This window comes from Tyto alba, unplaced genomic scaffold, assembly GCF_018691265.1.
Source record: "Tyto alba isolate M040663 unplaced genomic scaffold, T.alba_DEE_v4.0 Super-Scaffold_29, whole genome shotgun sequence".
NCBI lineage: Eukaryota > Metazoa > Chordata > Aves > Strigiformes > Tytonidae > Tyto > Tyto alba.
The window spans coordinates 10,906,030-10,927,045 of record NW_024881303.1 but is presented as its reverse complement, the minus strand read 5'-3'; the positions used below and the strand labels follow the sequence as shown (position 1 = coordinate 10,927,045).

Sequence of the window (21,016 nt, the reverse complement as noted above, 5' to 3'; positions counted from 1 at the left end):
ACAACAGAAATCAGCAGACCACAACAGTACGGGGTAAGCATTGTTTTGACAGTCTTCAGTACATTCCTGCAGGTTGAATGGAGGGCAGCTGCCAACACCCTCTTCAGGCAGGATCACCACATCAACAGCACCTTATTGCACCAACAGGCATATCCATACCCATACGATTAGAAGAGATAGAAAAGGACACAGTGAGTTGATACTAGGTTTTTTTACATTAACCTTTTAATGTACTCAGCATTAGCCCTGGTAAAAGACAGCCCCAAAGACCGCTTCTAGGCACCATCTCTCCAACCCTGCTAGTCTGGAAACAAGCTAACAGAGCAGGTGAAGCCTATAGCAGCAATTTTACTTGTCATTTGTTTCTTTTACCACTTCAAAGCAGGCAGGAGGGCTGGCAGCATGTGACTAGAAAAAGGATATTACCAGCTGCCTTCAAGGACTAATTCAGGAACCTTTAAGTTAATAGTGTTGACTTGTTTGTTATTAATTCCTCACTCCAGGATAGCTGTTGGGAACCTTTAGACCCACCTCTGAAGAGAAAGGCTGATGTCACATAGAGAAAATTAGCCAGTTGGCATTTAGAAAATGAACCTGCCTATGCAGTCTATGCTCCTCTACATTTGGTAACAAGCTCCCTTTCAGCTGCATGCCAACATAGGAACATCTTCTCCTTGCCTCCTATGGCAGGATATGGCCATATCCTTGACTATACAAGCTGGCATAGAGATGCTGAGGAGTGAGTACACAAACTAAGATGCTACTACTGACTTTGAGAACAATTTTTTATCTTACATTGTAGCAACTTATATTCACCTTCAAAAAACAGGCACAGAAATATTGACTTTTCAAATAATTTATTTGCATATATCACTAAATCATAAAAAGCCAATGCACTGTCCAGCAAAAAGCATCAATATATAAAACACGTTAACTCATTATCAGTAACACTAGAGTGTATCACTTATACTGAACCCAGCCCAGCTCCTACTAAAGCCAAAGGAAACTTTGTCAGTGACTCTATTAGTAGAAGGATTGGACTTAGAATTTTTCTTTGCTAGGTGTTTACAAAGGGCTATATTAAAATGCTAGTAAAAAGCTTCCCTTTTGAGACTGTATCAAAACAATAATAAACCTCACTCAAATTCTGTTTCTGTCAAATGCATGCAATTAAAGCTCCAAATTAGCAGTCATTATGCTGCAAAAGACCATACAAATCAAGAGAGATAGCATTTAGAACAGACCAGGCTCTACTCTCAGCTGGTATGGACTGACATGACTCCAGCACAGCTCACAAAGCTAAACTATATATGCCAGCGAAGGATCTGCCCCTTTACTGCTTTCAGCAGTTAAACAAATTATGAAAAGTGTTCACTTTTGTCCCCAAATACCCATTACACGGGGACCTCTTTAGCAGCATAACACAATAGTTAATCTAGACTCTTGTAAAGCTTTTTCTATGTGTCCATAAGAAGAGACAGTAGCTCATGAATATGTAAGTTACAGGACATACATTTCAGAGAGACTGATCTTTTCAGGTTGTACCACACAAAAAACCCAAACCTTTTAAAACAATGAGTGTTAATGAGCTATTTTTAAAAAAATGGCAAGTCTACAGAGATTTGGGAACAGACTTTCCTTCCCCCACACAAGCCACAAGCTGCACAGGGCAAAGGGCCAGCTGCAGGCTGTCTGGATCTGCCAATGTGGAAAGAAGAGGTTTCCAAAGCAGCCACTCCACATTTGGTGGCAATGCCAGCACCTTTACACTAGATAACTGCACGGCTGACACAGGTGGCTCTCTCCAGAAACTGATTTTAGGCCAACACATGCTTCAAGGAGATGCTCTGCAGTTTGTGAAGCCACGTGAGCAGGCAGCATCTGAGAGGGCCAAGCGAAGGCTGAAATCGGTGTCAGCACTGCCTGCACAGGTGCTGCCATGTGGGATCCCTCACATTGCAGCCTGTAAGCTGAAATCCCTCAAAGGAAATGCACTCACAGCTCTCCTCACTACCTATTTCTCTTCTGGTTTATGGCATTCTCCTGTCCCCCTCTGCAGTCTTTGTCCCCAGTAGGAAGAGACATGAGAAATTAGGCCTGATCAGCATGACATCAATAAAACCCTCTGTGAAGTTTGCAGGAATGTTTTTGGAGATGAAAGGATCCAAGGGAATGAGATGTCAGTGGAACTGTTGGGCTTTTTTGTTGTTGTTTTATTTATAAACCTTCAAAAAGCTCTTAGGAGTGTACTTCAGATCACAGCATATTGATTTCTCAATTGTGTAGTTTGGACTGAAAAACAGCAATAGGTTTATTCAGAGAATATTTGACCAGAATTGCTGTAAAACCATCAGTCTGCACTGGCTGTGGATGCCAATGCAGTGGTCCTCCCCCAGAAGGATGCTGTTCAGCATGGACCTTCTTGGCACCATTTAGCAAAAGAATTGCTTGCAACTCCAGTAAACTGTGGTTTAATAAGGAGACTGTTAGCACCTTTTGAAGTCAAATGTTGAACACTGTTGTAACAATGACAGTTAAAAGTGTTGTAGCAGCCTAGAAAGTGGAATGGGTTAACTGATGTGATCAAGATCCAGTGGGCTGCAGAAAGATGTGCTGTATTTCAGACACAAACTATTGGACTTCACAGTGTTAACGGGGAAAAATAATTCCCTTTGCTGCAGGAGTTAGTGAGTGAAGAGCTCTGGACTGTGTTAATGTGGGATACCATGACAGAAGATTTTCAAACATTTCCCTGCCTTAAAATCTATGGTTTAACATAGCACTGATCTAATTCCACCAGGTTCCTCAAGGGGCTGCTGGCACCAGCCTTGGGAACCTCCTTGAGCAACATATCACCCAAATCAGGCCTGGCTTATGTAAAGGGAAGAGTTTGACATACCCCAGAGAGCCCAAGTGAGAACAGGGAAAATCTGCAGCACTTTTTCTTATTTTTTGACAAAAGGTAAAGTTTGTCATAGAAGCTGCAGTTTTTCTCACATTCATAAATACTCTTCAGAACCTGTATACAAACTGGAGTCAAACTTGCCCAAATCTGGGGGGAAATGAGGGGAAGTAAGGAGGAGATAAAGAGTAGTTTTGTCACATTACTGTTTACACATTTGTATGAGAAATCACCCAAGACATCAACAGTAACCATGAATCTTCATTCCCAGATCCTGACAGATTGTCCCAGTCCTCACTTTAGAACATAGACAAGTGGGAAGGGGGAACAAAAACTTCTCAAATTAGGTTTCCACTGTATACAAATAAGTCAGGGTATTTCAGTGAGCAGCTCTTGCTGCCAAGTACTTTATCTCCTTGATAAACACCAGAACTGCCAGAATAAAACATGGTTATTTAGGAATTTCAAGACAAGTAGAAGAGCTTCAGCAGGAGGATTTGAGAGGAATCCAGGATAACACCATGGCAGCAGCATTTGCCATGCAGATAGAGGCTTGTGTCTCCCAAGGCAGGGGGAGAAATTAAACCTCTGCCTCATAGTTACCTGCCAGTGGGGAGGGTTGGTGAAGGAGCTTTACAGGCATTTAACAAGTAGCTCAATGCTTTCTGCCATCCCTATGAAATGCAACTTCTTAGGTCATGTATAACTTTCCATGTCTAACAAATCTCAGTTGCTGGGTTTTGTTTTTTTTTTTTTTTTTTGTGAAATAAAAAATATTAAAAAAACATGAAGAACAAAAAAATCATTATTTGATCAATCAAAAGGGATATTCAGATAGCCCTTCTTGGGTGCCTATGCCCATTTTTTAGGATCAAGGATCTGACAGGAAGCTAATAAACATTAAATACTAAATCCTTTAGCTATCTATGAAAATAGGATTTAGACTCTCATATGGATTCAGTTCTTTTGACTATTGTGTGCAATAACAGTTTAAGAAGTTATAGTAGTTATGAGAGGTAGAAAAGTTTAAGCACTCAGGTGAATACATTCACGTTAATCTATGTTTGCAATAGCAGTTCAATTACACTCTTTGGCATGGACAAAAGAAACTAAAGAGAAAGCACTGCTATGTAAATACTCTTCACAACAAGAGAATGGAAAGACACAGCTCAGGTTAGTTTCCCTCTTTCTTGTTGAGGATAAAAATAGAAACATGCACTTCAAGGCATTAGGACCATGAACACAACTAATTCTAAAACAATTTCAGTGCTCATGAAGTCATATGAGCATTTTCTTGCTACATGCATGTGTGGAAACTAGCCAGGTAAAACCTGCCTCTCTTCCCAGACTGCCTAAGTATAAGGAAAGGTTATTTATGGTCTCCAAAGCAAACATTCCGATGAGATAAAAATGGGTTATTTCCATCAGCAAAGGAAATAACCTGAGACACAAACTTAGGATCTGAATATATACCGGATTCCCATTAGCTGAAGGATGTTCACACCCAGGCCATTGACTTAGAAGAAAAGACAAAAGTTTTGTCAAAATACATATTGGTTTGTCACAAAATAGAGTAAGTCTTGCTAGTATAAATAGCTGTCTGAAATTTTGTTATATTTATTACCTAAATAGTAAAAGTGATTTTACATGTAATATGTTTGAGATGGGGGGTTTTGGAGAAGAGAGATGATGAAAGCCACATTCACCCAAACACCAGGTTTGTATGTATTTTCTTGCACTGCATTCTGAATTTGCACATCTGATATTGCGTTTTCTGAGACCCGTCACATAGATCGGTGTATGATTTGAGGTTGTGTAGAAACCCTGTTTCCTGCATAAAGCCTACACAATGGCATGTGGCTCGCACTTCCCTAGCCAGGGTACCCCATGCTCTGCACTCTGAGCAGCCTGAAGAGACTCCTATGCACATCCCCCATTTCTCAGGTGATGGTCTCCAGTCATCTACCTAAGGACTAAGTGCATGAGGTGGTAACAACTGAGATTGGACCAATACGTGACAAAGAATAAAAGATTCTGGAAGACAAATGAAGGTGAAGCATGGCTTTGTATCTCACTGACGGGAGCCTTCAGGTGTTGGGGTGAACCCTGAGTGCCCTCTCCTAACCAGTCATCCACTTCACATGCAACAGTCATTGCACCAAGAAACCCCAAAGCCCTCAAACCAGGAATCAGTTGGCCCTGTCTAGTCCTCCATTTCAGAGAATAACACAGCCTAGGGTGTTCTAACCCCTTGTTTACATAGGGGATTTAGAAGAAACAGGACAAGTGCACATGATTTCTTAAGGTGAGTTTTCAGATTACTTTTAATACAGAGAGTGAGATTCTCAGACAACATAAATCAGCTTAGACCTTCTGTCCCTCAAGAGCTACACACTAACTCGCTACACCAAAGATCTGCCTGATTTTCTTCAACCATTAAGACAATAAGTTTTCAAATTAATTCTCCCATCTAAACTCCTACTACTAAATAACTGTGTTACAAATACATGTTTTTTCCTCTTTCTCACCTTATCTTTTCTAAGAGTAATTAAATGGCTCTTTACAATGCACACACTGGCTCTTTTCATCCAGCATATTGTACTGTGTTGCAGAAGAGCATGGTATAGCAACAGAAGGATTGACACTGCTATCAAAATATCTTCTGTTTGTCACCTGCAAGTTCATATTTTAAATCAATTAATAACAGGACCGTGTTCATTCAAGGGTCCTTGGTCATTTAGGAGTCCGTGGTGCATAATTCCTGAATAAGGGGAAAAGTACCCCCTGCTCATGCAGTATAACTGTAAAGTGTGTGCTCCTGTTCCTTGCAGCTCTGCTTCCATCCTGAATGCTACATAGGTTAAATCGACAGTGTTTCGTGTTGATGAGGGAAGGCCTTGAAGGGAAATGTGACTCTTTGTTCCTAACAGGACTACTACAGGCTAACATCAGGATTTTAGCCAGAGATAGGGTAGGAATTAAAACATCTGCAAACCTGCAGGAGGAACCCATCTCAGCACTTGGGAAATTGTGCACTGGCCAGTACTTTCCTATTCCACATCCACCTCTGGGTATCCATAACCTATGTATCATTGCACAGATCTTAATACTAAATAAGAAAAAAGCAGTGTAGAAAGTTAAGGCAACCTAACAACTACTCCGACCTAAGTTGCCTGTTAAGAGAAGAGCCTAAATCCACATCACAGGAGAGCAGTGAAATTATTTCTGGCATATATCTCTGTACATTGTACATGCATACATACACGACCTTTCTGACACGGAATGCTTTCATGACCAGGTCTGTACATTCAAGCATCCATCACTGGTTTTTATAACAACCAGTTTGCTAAGAGACACCAGGAACATTGTCATAACATACCTGTGTTCTTCAGGTTTTAAAGTAAACCATCACACATTTATTTTTGCAGATCCTATTGAAAGTTCATGAATTTGTAGGATAAAATGTTATGAGCATTTGTGCCCTTATGAGAAAATTCTCTTACAAAAAAATAAATTGTTTCTCCATTATAAAAATAATAATAAACAGCATTGATCTGAAAGTTCAGATGACACTTGTTATCTCAGATTTTTCTAAACCAATGTGGACTGCTGGCAGGGACTTGACAGGGAAATTAAACACAGATGGTGGCCAGGATGTGGGGAATATATTCGGTAGAACAAAATAATTGTGTGGCAACACTCTAGCACCTTGGAAAGCAGTGTCTAGTTGCATGCAACCAAGTAAGGCTCTCCTTGCACTGTTAGCAATTTTCACAGTCCAAAACAAAATCTTTAGACTGTGGTTTTAGCATCACAGGGAACACGATGACTAAACAATTGCATCCCACATTTTCCACCAGAATGGTTCACAGTTTTGCAATGAGCTGCAGCAGGAAGGACTGCATGGGCAAAGGCCACAAAGTTTTTTCCCCTTCCACCATGTGACAATAACTAAATACAATATAAATACCACACAGGGTTCTAGTTCCTTGAATACTCCTCTTGCTAGAGTGTTCCCCAAGGCCTCCTTTTGAACATGTTTAATTAAAGAAGTCATTGAAATATCACAGAAATGCAGCATTTGACTCACAGAAACTTATACTGCAGCCACACTGTGTGGTATGACTAAAAGCAGAGATCAGAAATGTACAAGTGAAGTGTGAGAGAGAGAATAGGTAGGTATGTATTTATGTGTGTATAAATAAAACCATTATTCTAACACATTTTCAGCCTGGCATCACCAGGTTGGCCTGTGTGTCCAAGCTTTAGGAGAAGAGGGTGCAGAAAGATAAATGCAAACAAAAAAGCCCAGGCAGGTCCAATAACTGGGCATTTAACAAAACCCTTCCTCCCCTCAAGTCAGCCAGAGAGCTTCTCACTACACACTGTGCCCTCTCACCTGTCCAGGGGCTTCCTTCAAAACTAGCTTTTCTTTTAAGCATCACTGATGCTTGCAAGCTGGGCGCCAGCCTCATCCCACCTGGTCAAGTGAGGGAAGCTGGAAAAAAAGACAAGGATGCATGTGGGACTCAAAGAAGAGACTCAGCCTCTTTTCAGTTTACGTGCCAACTCCAACAGCCAAGATGCTTGCATTCATGGGCACTGAAATGCAACTGCAATTAGAAGAATTCACACAGGTAAGTGAGTTAAAGAGGCTAAGCTTTGATGACAAAGTTAAAAGGTGAGTCTGTAAATGTACGTGTGTTGGGCTGAACTTTTCAAAGGCCAAAGTGAAGTACTTCATTTCTATTGACTATTACTTCGAGGTGGGATCCTGGTTGCCCCAGGTGCTTTAAAGATCGCACTTTTTGTCTACGGAGCTGCAGAGCAATGAAGGTAGTGTCAGGGAGATAGTGTCAGGGTGACAAATGCTACTGAAAACACTAACCACAAAAGTCAACAAGAGTAGAAACTCCAGGACCAGTCTTTGATGCTTCTCATGGAAGTAGAAAGGGGAAAAAAACTTTGAGATGGGAGAAAAGAGAGGTAGAAGACATCATGAACTTCAGACAACCTCACCAATGAGCAGCATCTTATTCCTCAGAACCAAAGACAAGGCTTGAGCCCTGGTATCTCAGATCCAGGATGAGGAGGTGACACTTGCTATCTTCTGCCTCCTGGTTCTTCAAACTCCCAGGCAAGACCAGGAACAGTGGTCCCAACCCACACATTACTTCAGCCTAAGCCTGATTTGACACATACATAAAATATAATACACAAAGCATCATCATGGCTACATATGAGGAGTAAGGCATGCACTGAAGTAACTTGTGGGAAGAGACATCAATCCTGAATCTTAAATTCAAAGTGAGATTGGAAGGAGAAGTAGTGTCCTTTACAGTGGAATATGCAACTGGGAAAACATAGGAATCAGGCTAACTTTCAAGACCCAAACTCTCCTTCAGGGTATGAAGGGGAAGGTCATGCCCTGGAAAAGTGCTTAGGTATCTGCAAGTGTGTCTCTCTTATTAGATCAACTGAACAAAAAAAGACACTCCAACAGTCCTTATATCTAAAGAGTAAATTGTTATTAAAACTTGATCTCTGATTCCTTCTCTAGGAACTTCTCCTCTGAGGTCAATTCACAGGTACAAAAAAGCCACTGCCGCAGAACTTTCAAAGCAATTTAATTCCCTTGTGGGCAGAAATCATGCTGAAAAACAAGATCTCTCTACATACAGCTGTGGCCAGCTGGAACTATAAGTAATGTTCATAGGGCCACTCACTGCTTACAGAACATGGAGGGTTTTTTCCCTAAATCTATAAGAACAATTTGGATGTTGAACGTAATGTTAGTTTTTCTGCCCTAATATGCTTACTAATTCAGGGATTTGTTATGAATTCAAATTCTGTTTCAACTAAACGCTTTAGCCCATACTAAACTTTAAGCATCAGATAGTCCCCAGAAGACAACAATAAATCTGCATGGTTGTGCCAGCCCCAGACTTGAGATCTGATGGGATGGAAGCCTGCTGTCTTCTCTCCCCTCCTTCTTATTTACCAGGCGATATAGTTGTGCATGTTTTGCACTCACGTCGCAGCAAATTCAGTCTCAACTCAAACGCAGCTGCCACAGGCACAGGCAAGTGTACTACCAGAAAATCTTCTTCAGCCTAAACCTAACCGATTGCTTAAGTTTTCTGCTGAATCAGGGCCTTTCTGTAAAATGCATACCCAGGGACAACTGCCTAATTCTAGTACAGCTTTACTTCACTGCCGTGCAAATCCCACGCTCATCCGAGCGAATCTTCTTAATTATCAGATCTACTTCTCACCTCAGCCATCCACCTTAATTGTTGAAGCACTGGCTAAGCAAAACTGAAAGTAACAATGAAGTCACTAGTGAGCTTTGTGTAGATAACAGTTCTCGCTTTTCACAACAAAATTCATCAGCCCTGGAACTCCTGTCCATGAGTGGGGAGAACGGACCCATTCAACACTGAACTACCTATAAAATAACTCAGCTGTTCAAGATCCTTGCTATGTTTATAGATATATAGAGATACACACAATGCAAATGTTTACAGTAATTTTGTATACTCTATATGGAATAAATACCACAAGTAAATTCTAATACTCAAAACTGAATAGCATACAATGTTAGGGACCAAGTTACATATATAAATGCACAAGCATCAATGCTATCTATTCAGCCTAATTTCTTAGTATGCAAGCTTCAGCAATTGCTAGCTACACTATATTTCAGGAGTCATAATAAACGTTGGTCATGCCAAAATCTAAGAAGAAACAAAACCACAAAAATTCTCCACCATCCTTCAAAATGATACACATTTTTTGACAGGTGCTGTAATATTATAGTGGTTTAATGGAATTCATTAACACTGTCCAACATTAAATATCAAGTCTGGAACATAGGCCTCTGTTCTAAATGAACTCGAAATCAGAGCAGGAGCAACAGGTTTGTCTGCACTGTATTCATACATAGCAAAAGCAGAGACAGCGAGAGTCTGTACCTGGACAAGAGCTGAAATTACCCAGAATAAAGTGAGAATAGGGGAAGCTTTACTGGCAAAAGGGAGGAGAAAGAGAGAAGAGGAACTAGACACAGCCCCAGTTACAACTGTCATTTCAGAATGAAGAAACAGTCTGGAATGTAACCTGGTCTTGCCAGCTCAGTCTTCAAAAATGGCCCGTGTCCTGAAAGCCAGGGATAGCGTGTAGAAGCTCTGCTAGCAAGAGCAGGTTACAGACTGTGCCTGAGCAGGACAGAAACTTTACTGTGCCAGTGGCACATGCGGCCGTTCGTTCTCTCTATCCTAATTGTAAGTATTTCTGCCAACAATTTATCATGGAGGAGGTGGGTGCTTCGCAAGTACCTCTCTTTTCAGAAAAGAAAAAATCTCACACAACTCAGTACTGTGACTCAGCTTCAGCTCACACGATTGAATAATAAAATCTAGATCCTGCCCTGGAAATTTGCTTACACTTTAGATCATGCCACTTTTCTCATCTTGCAAAGAGGTTCGTGAAGCGGATCTTCCTAGCAACAGCTCCTTCTCATGGATCAGGCTATCCAGCAGGTCCTCCTGTCTGTAGTTGTGATAAACCTTCAGGAAAGCCAGAATGGTAATTCCCAGCCAAGTCAGCCAGGCAGCCCAGAGACCAAACTAGAGAAGAAAAGAAATGATAAAGAGGTCAGTACTGTGTCGTAAAAGCAAATTCAACTGTCCAGGTGAATATCAAAACCTCAGCTGGACAAAACCCCATGGAGTCACACCAAGTCAAACCCAATGAGGTCCTGGCCCCACTGTTGCTCAAGTCTGTCAAGTTATTCCTAGATTAAAAGGAAATTATGTATGAGAAAGACTGAAGTAAAAATGTACTAAATACAATCATTTAAGAAAGAAATCTGTATAACCCACGTACATCCATTGAACTTCACATATCTGACATTCTGGCCAGCCCAAAATTGTTGGGATTATTTCACTTTTGTTACTTTATTGTAATATGTTTTAAGACATTTTCCAGAACTTTTTTCCCAAGTCCTTCAGACCTTTCACTACCCCTGCAGAAATGTTAATTTTAAGGTATTTCTATTCAAAATTTTATTGAGACAATCTTATAAATTGAACCTTTACATTCTGGGGTAAGTGGTTGACACTAGCATGAACTCAGAGAGCAAGAGAAACCCACTACAATGCATTCAAGTGTTTGGTGATTCCTTTATACCTGGCATGAGGAACCTGGACTTAAAGACTTGAATCTGCAATAAGTCTCATCACTAACTTAGTCTCTCTTGCTTAACTTTGTAGGAATAATTACTCTTTGATTGGTTCAGGTACTTGAACATTGGCCTCCCTGTCTGATAAGAGGCACATACGTAGTAAGATTTTCTGGAAGAAATTCCATACTAATTCTATGATGCCTTTAGCAAAGAAACATTAATTGAATCCCTGTATTTCAGTTTTGACACACTGAATTTTTAATTAAAAAAAAAAAAAAAAAAAAGCAACAACAATTTAAACACTTCTAAACAGTAATACAGCTGCATACTCTAATAGCCAATTTAGATAAGCAAGAGCCAATTTTTTTAAAGAGAGTTTAAATTCCTATATATCTTATGTACTTTGGAAATTCTCTTAGGTATTTCTGCCCATACTTACAATTATTTCCATTCACTGGTAAAAAATTTTTTTGAGTTATTCTACAAACCTTGGGAATAAGGAGATATTAATTGAGCTTGATATTACTATATCTAGAGAATTGGAAGTTTTGCATTCATTTCTTAAGCATCACTTCATTAATGAAATAATCATCTTAAAGACATTCAGATATCTGCTACTGATGTGGTCTTCTCAGCATATTTGATATGAAAGAATCTACTTGGATTTAACCAAATTCAGTGAAACTCCCGGAGCCATTCTGATGTATTAAAAGCATCTGAATGGAAGAAAGCAGACAGACACAGAGACTGCTTCTAAGTAAATCCTACTGTAGGGAATTATTGCACTTATAAGGAAATGTTTGCTTTAGCCAGTAAGTCTAGTCTATTCTTGGGTTTCTCTTTCTACTGTTTCAAAGAAACTTATACACCCTCCATAGACAGACCCATTCTTGTACCTTCATCCAACTCTGCTTACCACACCCTGGATATCAGAAGCCAGTGATGTAGGATTTTGTTGCCTGCTTTGTCCTTTCTTCAGTTGCAATCAGGATTCACTTTGACAATATGAGGTTCAGCTTTTGAAGCCAAATGGTGGTTCCCTGGAGCTGTTAGGCTCCCAGGTCTTCATACTTGGATGCAGAGCTTAGTGGCTGGACCTTGCAGGCTAGCTCTCCCCAGGGACATCTGGAGGGACATGGATTGGTGTGGGGAGCCACATCCAATGTCTTGGGCTCATTCATCTATGCTGTGATATGTTAACTCTCCTGCAACTGAAGTGCTATGTGCATGGACCTTGGCTTGTAGGCATGGCTCCTTGTTAGAGAAATGTCTTTTCTTGTATATAGATTACCAACTGCCCACCCTGAGATCACAAGGTGGACGTGGACATTTAGCTCCCATGAACTCAAAGCTATAGACTGGTAACAGTTTTACTTCTGCTACCCTTCCACTAGCTGGCAGATTAGGAGCTAATGGCAAAATCTGCTACAAAATACAGCTTGGCCTTGGGCTAGCATCATATAAAAGAGTCACTGCTACATCATATTTCTGTCCTACATGCAGCTATGTCTAAGCTGGGTGTCTAGATGCCAACGCTGGCAATGAAGACACAAAACTAGCTTGTGTCCAAGAGGCAGGGTTACCCTAAAGGGATGCCCCAAGCAAGTTAAATCCTCTTCCCATGCCACGCAACATAAGAATCACATGTACGGGTGCAACCCTGCATGGATGGAGCTATCCTCCTTGCAGAACTAGTATGTGCTCACATGAACAAGTGGTCAGGTCCCAGTTTTCACTGACTTTGATTGTTGACTTAGAACTAGCATATTCAATAGAAAGGTCTAACAGCCTTAGAGGTCAGATTCTTCATAAAACAGCCCCATCTAAATGACAATAATCTTTAATTATTTTCAGTGATCTGATATTTATATAGCTCAGGAGTTTTCAGACAAAATCATGGAAGGCAAAACTAATAGCCCCGTGATCTGGTGCAGGTCAGACATTATTCTGAACAGCAATGAAGAGCTCCAGGACACCAGAGCATTGTAACTTTTGCAGAGCTCATCCTTTGAGAAAACAATAAATTTTCCATCATGAGTAATAAGATCAGTGGCAGTGTCAGGTTTTGACACGTCCACATTCAAAACTATCCATTTTGAATTTAAAACACAAATGTGCCCATCACTGTCATCCTGATTCACCACTTACTGAAGTCAGTGGAAACATTCCCATTGATTTCAGGGGAATGGTAGTTCAGCTCCAGCAATCTCAGATCAATGAGCAAATGGCAAATTAACTGGAATAGAATCATGATCTAGTCTGACTTACCTGTGCAATAGCAAACTGGTCATAGAAAGCAGAGTTTTCTAAGTTCAGTTCAAGATCTATATCCTGTAATTCTTCACAGCTACCCAAAGAAGGCATTTGGAGGGGAAAAAATAAAATTATTTCAGAGATTCCAAACAGGCAAACCAAATATAAAATGAAGCAACATCTTAAAAGTGTTTCAAACAGTCACAATGGCATATTCTATCAAAAGATACTTAAGTTATTGCAGTAATCAGCTTGCTTGCCAATCTTCTCTAAAACTAGGCTAAAGAGGCATGTAATTACTTTTTTTTTAAAAAAATAAATATATGTAGATACATATAAAATTTTGTGAGTGATAACACCAGTCTTCTGTAAGTGGAATTGTAATAGTTATTATGAAAACAGTATACTTAAAACCCTCTTCTCCCACTACCCACAAGCCTCCCACATATACACATCTGGCATCACCCCAGGTTGGTTTCTTCACCCCTCAATGAAACAAATTGTATGAGCCTCCATTACCTTTTGACTTCATCAGGAAAAGCCTCAGAAGAAAGGATTGTGTGGGTGTTTTTGTTTCGGATGCTCCAGCAAGGAGACGATACTCTGATGGTAAGATAGAGGCTGCCTACAGATTTTACAAATAACTTGGACTTTTACTGGTGTGAAAAAAATCCCAGGATTTTGAGGTTGTCTTTCTATCTCTTGGTTGATTTCTGCAGCCTCTTCTCTCTCCTTTTCAGTGTTGTCGGCCATCTTGGGTTCTTATCCGAATATTCGATTAGACGTTTTTTGTAATAGAATTTTTAACCGAATATTCGAATAATTCGATTAATCGTTGCAGCCCTAAACAGAACATTTACTATGGCATTTTACAACATATGACAATGTGCAACATAAATGTATGCTTTAAGTAGTATGAATATTCAATATCATATGACATAAAATGTCACCTTTTCCTCTCTTTTCAATATTATTTGTTTGATAGGAAAAAAAATCTACCTCAACCTATCATGTTTCCTGTAAGGAGCATAAACATCGTGGGATACAGTAAACCATTTTAGGAGCTGCACATCTGTGTGCCATAAGAAAGTATCAACCATCTGTCCTTTGCCCTTAGAAAGCACTTTCCACTCTTCAGCTCTCAGGGCAGCCACAGTACCGCTATGAGGCCAGCACCTTTATACCAATTTTTGGATGATGGTGCGTTGTGGCACAGGCAGGGTGAGTGACTGGCCCACTGGCACACAGTGGGTCGGTGGCAGAGCCAGGACAGCAAGCTGGGAGCCCTGACTCCCAGTCCCCTGACCTGCTCACAAGACCATACTCTCCCCGTTCTTGCAGCATTTCCAAATCTAGTTCTCCTTTGGAAATGAAAAATTTTAAACTAATGGATTTGTTTTGCATATGATCACGACTCTTAAAGAGACCGTGAAACGCCATGGAAACATACTTTTCTCTGTGGGGAACTAAACGCAAAAAAAGTTTGATTTGCTTTTTTTGTTCCGGATGAAAAAAAACTAGATTTGCACGTTACAGATGCCTTCTCCCCCTTGTTCACCTTGCATGTAATAACTACAGTTTGCAACAGCACTGTTCATTTGTGCATATATGGGGAAAAAAAAAATATAGGAAGAAAATGTATTCTTCAATACTAACCTATTTGGCATGCTTCCTTTTTCAGTAATTGCATCACACCACATGTTAAATCCTACACTCACTATAGTGCTAGCAATAAATGTGATAAACACCACAAAGGCGCTGATCAGCAGATTCAGGAAGGCATAAAAGAAAGAGCTGCAATAAAAAGGAAGAAAAATGTAACTCATAAACAGCTGAAACACGACATCAGCAGTCTCTCTGAGCATCATACACTGGGCACAAAGATATCAGTTTCCATTTGAAAAACATCTGCTTTAATTAAGAACACCTAATACACTGAAAAACTATGGATTATGATTTTGAGTCACATTATCTTCATTTGTAAGTGCTTTCGATTTTGATTTTTTTTTTCACCATAAGAGGATGGGGTTTCAAATCATAAATACTAAGTGGTGATTGTTCATACACAGCATGGCTTTCATTAGCTATAATGATGAAAATCACCATTGTTAAAATAAATGTCATTAGCTCAAATTATATAGTAACTCGAGCTAAAATTATTTCATGACTAAAGTGATAATTGGGACAAAACTGCCTAGGAGAGGGAAACTAAAAATAAAACAACACAGTACTGATAGCTATAATCATTTTAAGCAATGTAACACAAGATACTGCCATCATAGGACACGAACCTCAGTTTTATGGGCAATTTGCAAAGTAGGCCAGCTTCTCCTGGGGCTTCTCTGGCTTTGGTGTCAGTATGTTATTTCTGCCAGCTGAATGTCAATTTACATGAGCCTCATTAAGCCTGCCCAACCAGGGCCAGCCCTAGGCACGTTCTGTGTTTGGAGTGGTAGGGTGTGGGATGCTTACAGGGGTCCCATAAGACCAAGGATTTGTCTACTCATCTTCCAACCTCACTGCTTAACTCTCCCCCTTAATTCTAGTTAGTGAAAACTTTCTAATCCTTTTCTCATTCATCTGATCAAGTCCTTCACTGCTTGAAACTGCTTTAGGTGACACTTGGAAAGTCTTGTCATCTAAAAACTGGACATCCACTCTAGGTTGGAGAAAGACTGGTAAGAGACAGATCATCCTATTCAGATTAGGTGGTAAGGATGAACATGACAAATTTCCTGCCAGTGCCACTGTCATTATGATGAGGATAGAAGGAGTCTACTCATCACAGATAACAAAAAAACAATAATTTCTTTTCCCTGGTGGCTTATTAAATGAAAAGCTGAGAGGCTTTTTGAGTCAGTGTTTGAATCCTGGTAAGGTTCCAGGCTGGTCAATCCTACTTTGTACAGGTTATATGTGTCTCACCTCGGGAAGACTTCTTCAAAATTAGGTGAGGAAACAATTAGCAGTGGGTTACAAATATCTATTTCTGGGTTGACATGGCTTTAGAGGAGCTGTCTAGGCTCTCTCCAAAGTGACAGTCATCCCATCCCAACACTGATAGAAAAGAAATTAAATAAAACACCTTCCAAAAGTGCTCTTACAGTCAGTCTGTAGTGGGAGCTGGATGACAGGACACCTGACTTATAGATGAATCTTACTCTTAACCTTTGGCTTCACTGGACTTGGTGGATCAGAGCAGCTCACCTCTACAGAGTGCCAGGGTCGCCCGTAGAGCAGAGGGAGCTGGTACAAGCACACCACTGTTTTGTGTGTTCACTGTCCCTGCCCTGATTTCACCCAGAGCCTAGATTTCAGTCAAAGCATCTCTAAAACCATATCCACTGGGTACACCTTAGCATGGTATGCTGGCCTGAGAAGCAAAAAAAACTTGAGCTGTCCACTGAATAAAAACAGAGTTAACACCAGAATTAGTAACAGCTCTAGAAAAGGAATAGTTCCCAGGAGTATTCTGTGGATCATCACCAGCCCAGGACCTCTTGTTCTCCTTCTACTTCCTACCCTGCATCACAGAAGAGGTGCCAAGATCCAGAATCAGTATTTCCACTGACAAAGCAGGACTGAGTGTTGCACATGATTTGCACCAGGCAAGCAGTAACCATCACCATGTGCTGGAGGGTCCTCAGGCCAGGGCATCCTGGTGGAGAACTGTGCTAACTTCGCTCTTTACTTCATCTATTTTTTTGCTTAGATCAGAATTTCAAGCTACATGTTCCAAATTGAGTGGATGCCTGGTAATGATAAATGCTTACAATCAAAGTAGAAGTTGCTTTGCAATCCTACTAGTGAAGTATCTGAGCTGTACCTCTACCTGTCAGCTGAGCTGAACAGTCCCAGGCCTAGAGCATGGTTGGCAGCCAGCATTTTGCTTTTCCTACTCCTGAAGGCAAATCAAGCTCAGTCTGTCCCTGAGGCAAGGGGTGCTGAGACCCTTTCAAGAACGACTTTTAGCAGTCCCAACTACCTGACAGCAATCATTCAAAACCATCACACAAGAAAACTGGCCACCTTGCTAGGATGCATAGGGTGCTCACCCTGACTGCCTGAGGCTGGCTTACTTTAGAGCTGGCCCGAGGTAGTGCTCAATAGGAGCAGCAGTGATGTTGTTCTGGTGTCTCCTCAACTGCCTCTAATCAGAAATGGCAATTATCTTTTATGGTGAGGAGATAGCATTTATCTCTCCATCCAAACAGACCTGTTTTCACACCCATTTGAAGTGTTAACAAATGTCTGTCTAAAATCAGAACAGCATGTGTCCTGCCCATTTTTCAGAGAGACAGCAGCAGATCTGGTACAGGACAGACCTTCCTTCTTCCTAGGAAACTACTGCTTTCAAGCAGCTTCCCTCTTGTCCTGTCTTACCCTTCTGTGATGCTCTATGGTTATCTCACCATGCCAACTTGCTCCACCTTTGCTCCCAACCACCCTGCAGCCTTCGTCCTCCTTTCTTGCTTGGGACAACTGTGAATGGTGTTATGCGATTGATAATGCTCAGCCTAAAGGAGACTGAAAGTATCTCCTAAAGGGACAATTTTCAGGGGCCTGCCCAACAGTTTTGAACTAAATAGCCACATTTGGAAGCAGGCCAAACATCTGATCCAAATTTCACTAATGCAAGATTTTTACTGCCAATTTCTTCCAAAAATTAACTAGTTCTGAACTGCAAAACTGAAAAAAAGCACCTAGATTCAGCTAATTCTCTATAAGTATCTGGTCACCTGAGGAAGCTGAATTCAAATCTATGAAGAAGAACATGGTTATGTTTAGAACTTGCAAGGTAAGTTTTATTATGGAAATAAGTTTCTAGTCTATATTCTCTATAGCATATTTTAGTATCAGGCAGCTTCAGAGTGGTTGGAAAGAGCCAGAGACAACACTGCTACCCAGTCCCCAATATTGCCAACACCAGGGTGTTGTACAAGCCCAGATGTGAGTAACAGCCACTGGCTCAAGAAACCTCTAGTCCAAATAGACCCAGACATGAGTGATTTATCCTTGGCATGGTCCCTAAACCACGGGAAAATGGCTTTTCTAGTCTAACCAGCCACCAGTGTGTGCTCCTGCCTTTCCACCTCTGTGAAGCTTGATGCTTGGAGGGCCCTGGCCCCACAGCACCCACAGCCTGGGTTACCTGTGCCAGGAGTTCTACCCAAGGTGTCAGGACAGGTCACCAGAGAGGCCATCACAGAGCACAGCACCCCTGAGCTGCTGCCTGGACCACCAAGCCTCTCACTGTACCTGCTGGGGTCCGAGGTCCCTTGGTTTGTCTGAGCACAGTAACCGGCTGCCAGTTCAATTCTGCAGCTGCTGCAGGGAGCACTCAGCATTGCTCTCGCGTCGTAACCAAGCAATAGTTGTTCTCTGCAATAGTCACCACGTCCACCACAGAAGCAGGATAAATATAAAGGGGGAACGCCAATGGCTCCCTTCTGCCCCGCCCCACACAACCATGTTTCAAGAATTTTCGCACACCCGGTGCACGTGTGGGGAAGGCCCCCTTTTGCAGGGACATGTAGTGGGACACAGTCAGGAGGCACCTGCGAGCCCCAGCCCCCAGTGTTGCCCCACGGCCCCCAGCACCCTCTATGCCCCCCACAGCTAAGCTGGCCAGATGCTGATCCCAGGCTGCCAAAGAGCAGCGGGTGCATAGAGGTGAACCTGGTCCCCCCACCCCAAATCCCTGCAGGGGAGCAGCCTCCAGAGAGGGCCCTGGACACAAGTGGGTGTGTATGTGGTGTGTGTGCAGACAGACACAGGCAATACACCACCTCACCCCAAATCCCTCTAGGGAGCAGGATGATCCGGGTGGTGCAAAGCCCAGTGCTTCACCCCCAGGCTGCTCCCGCCTGCCCCAACCTGCAGGAGGGATGGGCACCCCCTGCCCTCCCCAGGGATACTTACTCCTCGTGTCCTTTGCAGAGGAAGAAGAGGGTCCTCCAGGCCTGCACTGTGGCCAGCAGCAGGGAGAGGAGCCCGGTGAAGATGCTGAAGCGGCAGGCGGCCTCAGGCCCCCACTCCTGCACGGTGAAGCGCTGTCTCTCCACCGTCAGGTTGGCATTGAGCCACATGCCCTCGGTGAAGAGCAGGCACCGGCCATGGAAGTCATTGCCGTTCTCCGAGAGCGGTACCACCACAATGAAGCTGAAGAGGAAGGCCAGGAAGTAACAGATGCACTGAGCAAAGAGGAAATTGCTGAGCGCCATGTCCGCGGCTCTGCGCAGGCAGAGGGAGGGAAGGAGGGAGGGATGGAGGGAGGGATGCAGGAGGGAGGGATGCGGGAGGGAGGGATGCGGGAGGGAGGGATGCGGGGCAGGAGGCGGGGGAGGATGGGGGGATGAAGGGAGGAAGCCTGCAGCAGTAGGGGGTGGGGAGGGAGGATGCGCAGTGCAATGCAATGCAATGCAATGTCTCCTCCGGGCACAGCAGCTGCCTATCCCGTGGCCAGAGCTGCCCCTACCGATGGCTTTCAGGGCTTGTGGGAGGGAATGGAGGGGAAGAGTTGTTGCAGGGGATCCCCCTTCTTCAGGAAAACCTGGCCGCTAATACACCCTGGTGCGCAGGGGGTTAAATCAGTCCCTGCCTCCCCAGCAGGGCTGGGTACCACCAGTTCTCAGTGGGGTATCCCCCGATGACATAGGACACTGATGTCACCGATGTTCAAGGCTATGACACGCCCCCCCTCCGCCACAGAAAAAAAAAAAAAAAAAAAAAACAACAACAAAACCAAACAAACAACAACAACAAAAAACACAAACAAAACCAAAAACAAAACAAAAAAACCCACTAAACTGTTTCATCCTGGCTGCTGGATTCCAGTAACTTTTGGCCCTAGTTTCTAAAAATCTGGCCACCAACCTCAGATGGTAGTAATAAGGTCCAGGGTGCACAGCCATCCCGGGACCTGTAGACCAAGTGGTTTTTTTCCTAGCCCAGCTGGTCACCCCCACAACAAGACATTGCAAGTATCAGCAAGATCTCACCAGAAGTGGAATAACTTTTGTTGAGCCTAGGTGTCAGTTAGGGGCTGCCCAGGATTGGGATCACCTGCATTTTCCCCTGGCTGGCAGATGAAGTAGGGATGAAAGAAAATAACCCTAAGATCCAGCTGAACACCAAGCTGTGAACGGAGCAGCACAGAGATGATCTGTGCATGGCAGGGACAAGTGCCGTTGATTCCCAGGGGTGAGCTCTACACCCTGCTCTGCACTTCCAAGGACCAGCCCCTTGTCCTGCACCACACTCAGAAAGACATCAGAGCATCCCCTCAGCTGTAAGGCCCAAAACTGCATGGCCAGAACACAAGAAAGCAAAAGGCATCAGAGACAGGAATGTGTCTTGTGCTCAGTTTCTCCCTGGCGCAAAAATCCAAATTAAACTGACCCCAAGTTACAGCTTCCCTTCAATTCCAATTTCATTTTTCCATCTAAACATGAATCTTCTTTCCAACACAAGACACTGCAATTCATTTCCAGTTCCAGGTGAAGTAATTTCCTAATCCAATTTCCTAGCCATATCCAGTCTGAGATCAACTGCAGGTCTCAGATCACTTCTTAATCCCAGGGCTCTTTCTGCTCGTTTTAGGCACTGTGTCGCGTCCCAGATAGTGTTTAAGGGAGCAGATGAGGGACTGGGACCCTGAACCCTGAATATACTGC

At 42.5% G+C, this 21,016-nt stretch overlaps 1 protein-coding gene across 1 annotated transcript; it reads right to left on the bottom strand.

Moving 5' to 3' along the window:
* Positions 1 to 840: 840 nt before the first annotated feature.
* On the bottom strand, positions 841 to 19,735 carry TMEM179 (transmembrane protein 179). The gene is made up of 4 exons (XM_009968951.3): positions 19,263 to 19,735; positions 14,997 to 15,134; positions 13,356 to 13,434; positions 841 to 10,530 (listed from the first exon to the last, which is right to left on the bottom strand). Exons 1-4 carry the CDS (start codon positions 19,562 to 19,564, stop codon positions 10,351 to 10,353), a joined length of 699 nt encoding a protein of 232 aa, XP_009967253.3. The 5' UTR covers positions 19,565 to 19,735; the 3' UTR covers positions 841 to 10,350.
* Between the last annotated feature and the right edge of the window lie 1,281 nt (positions 19,736 to 21,016).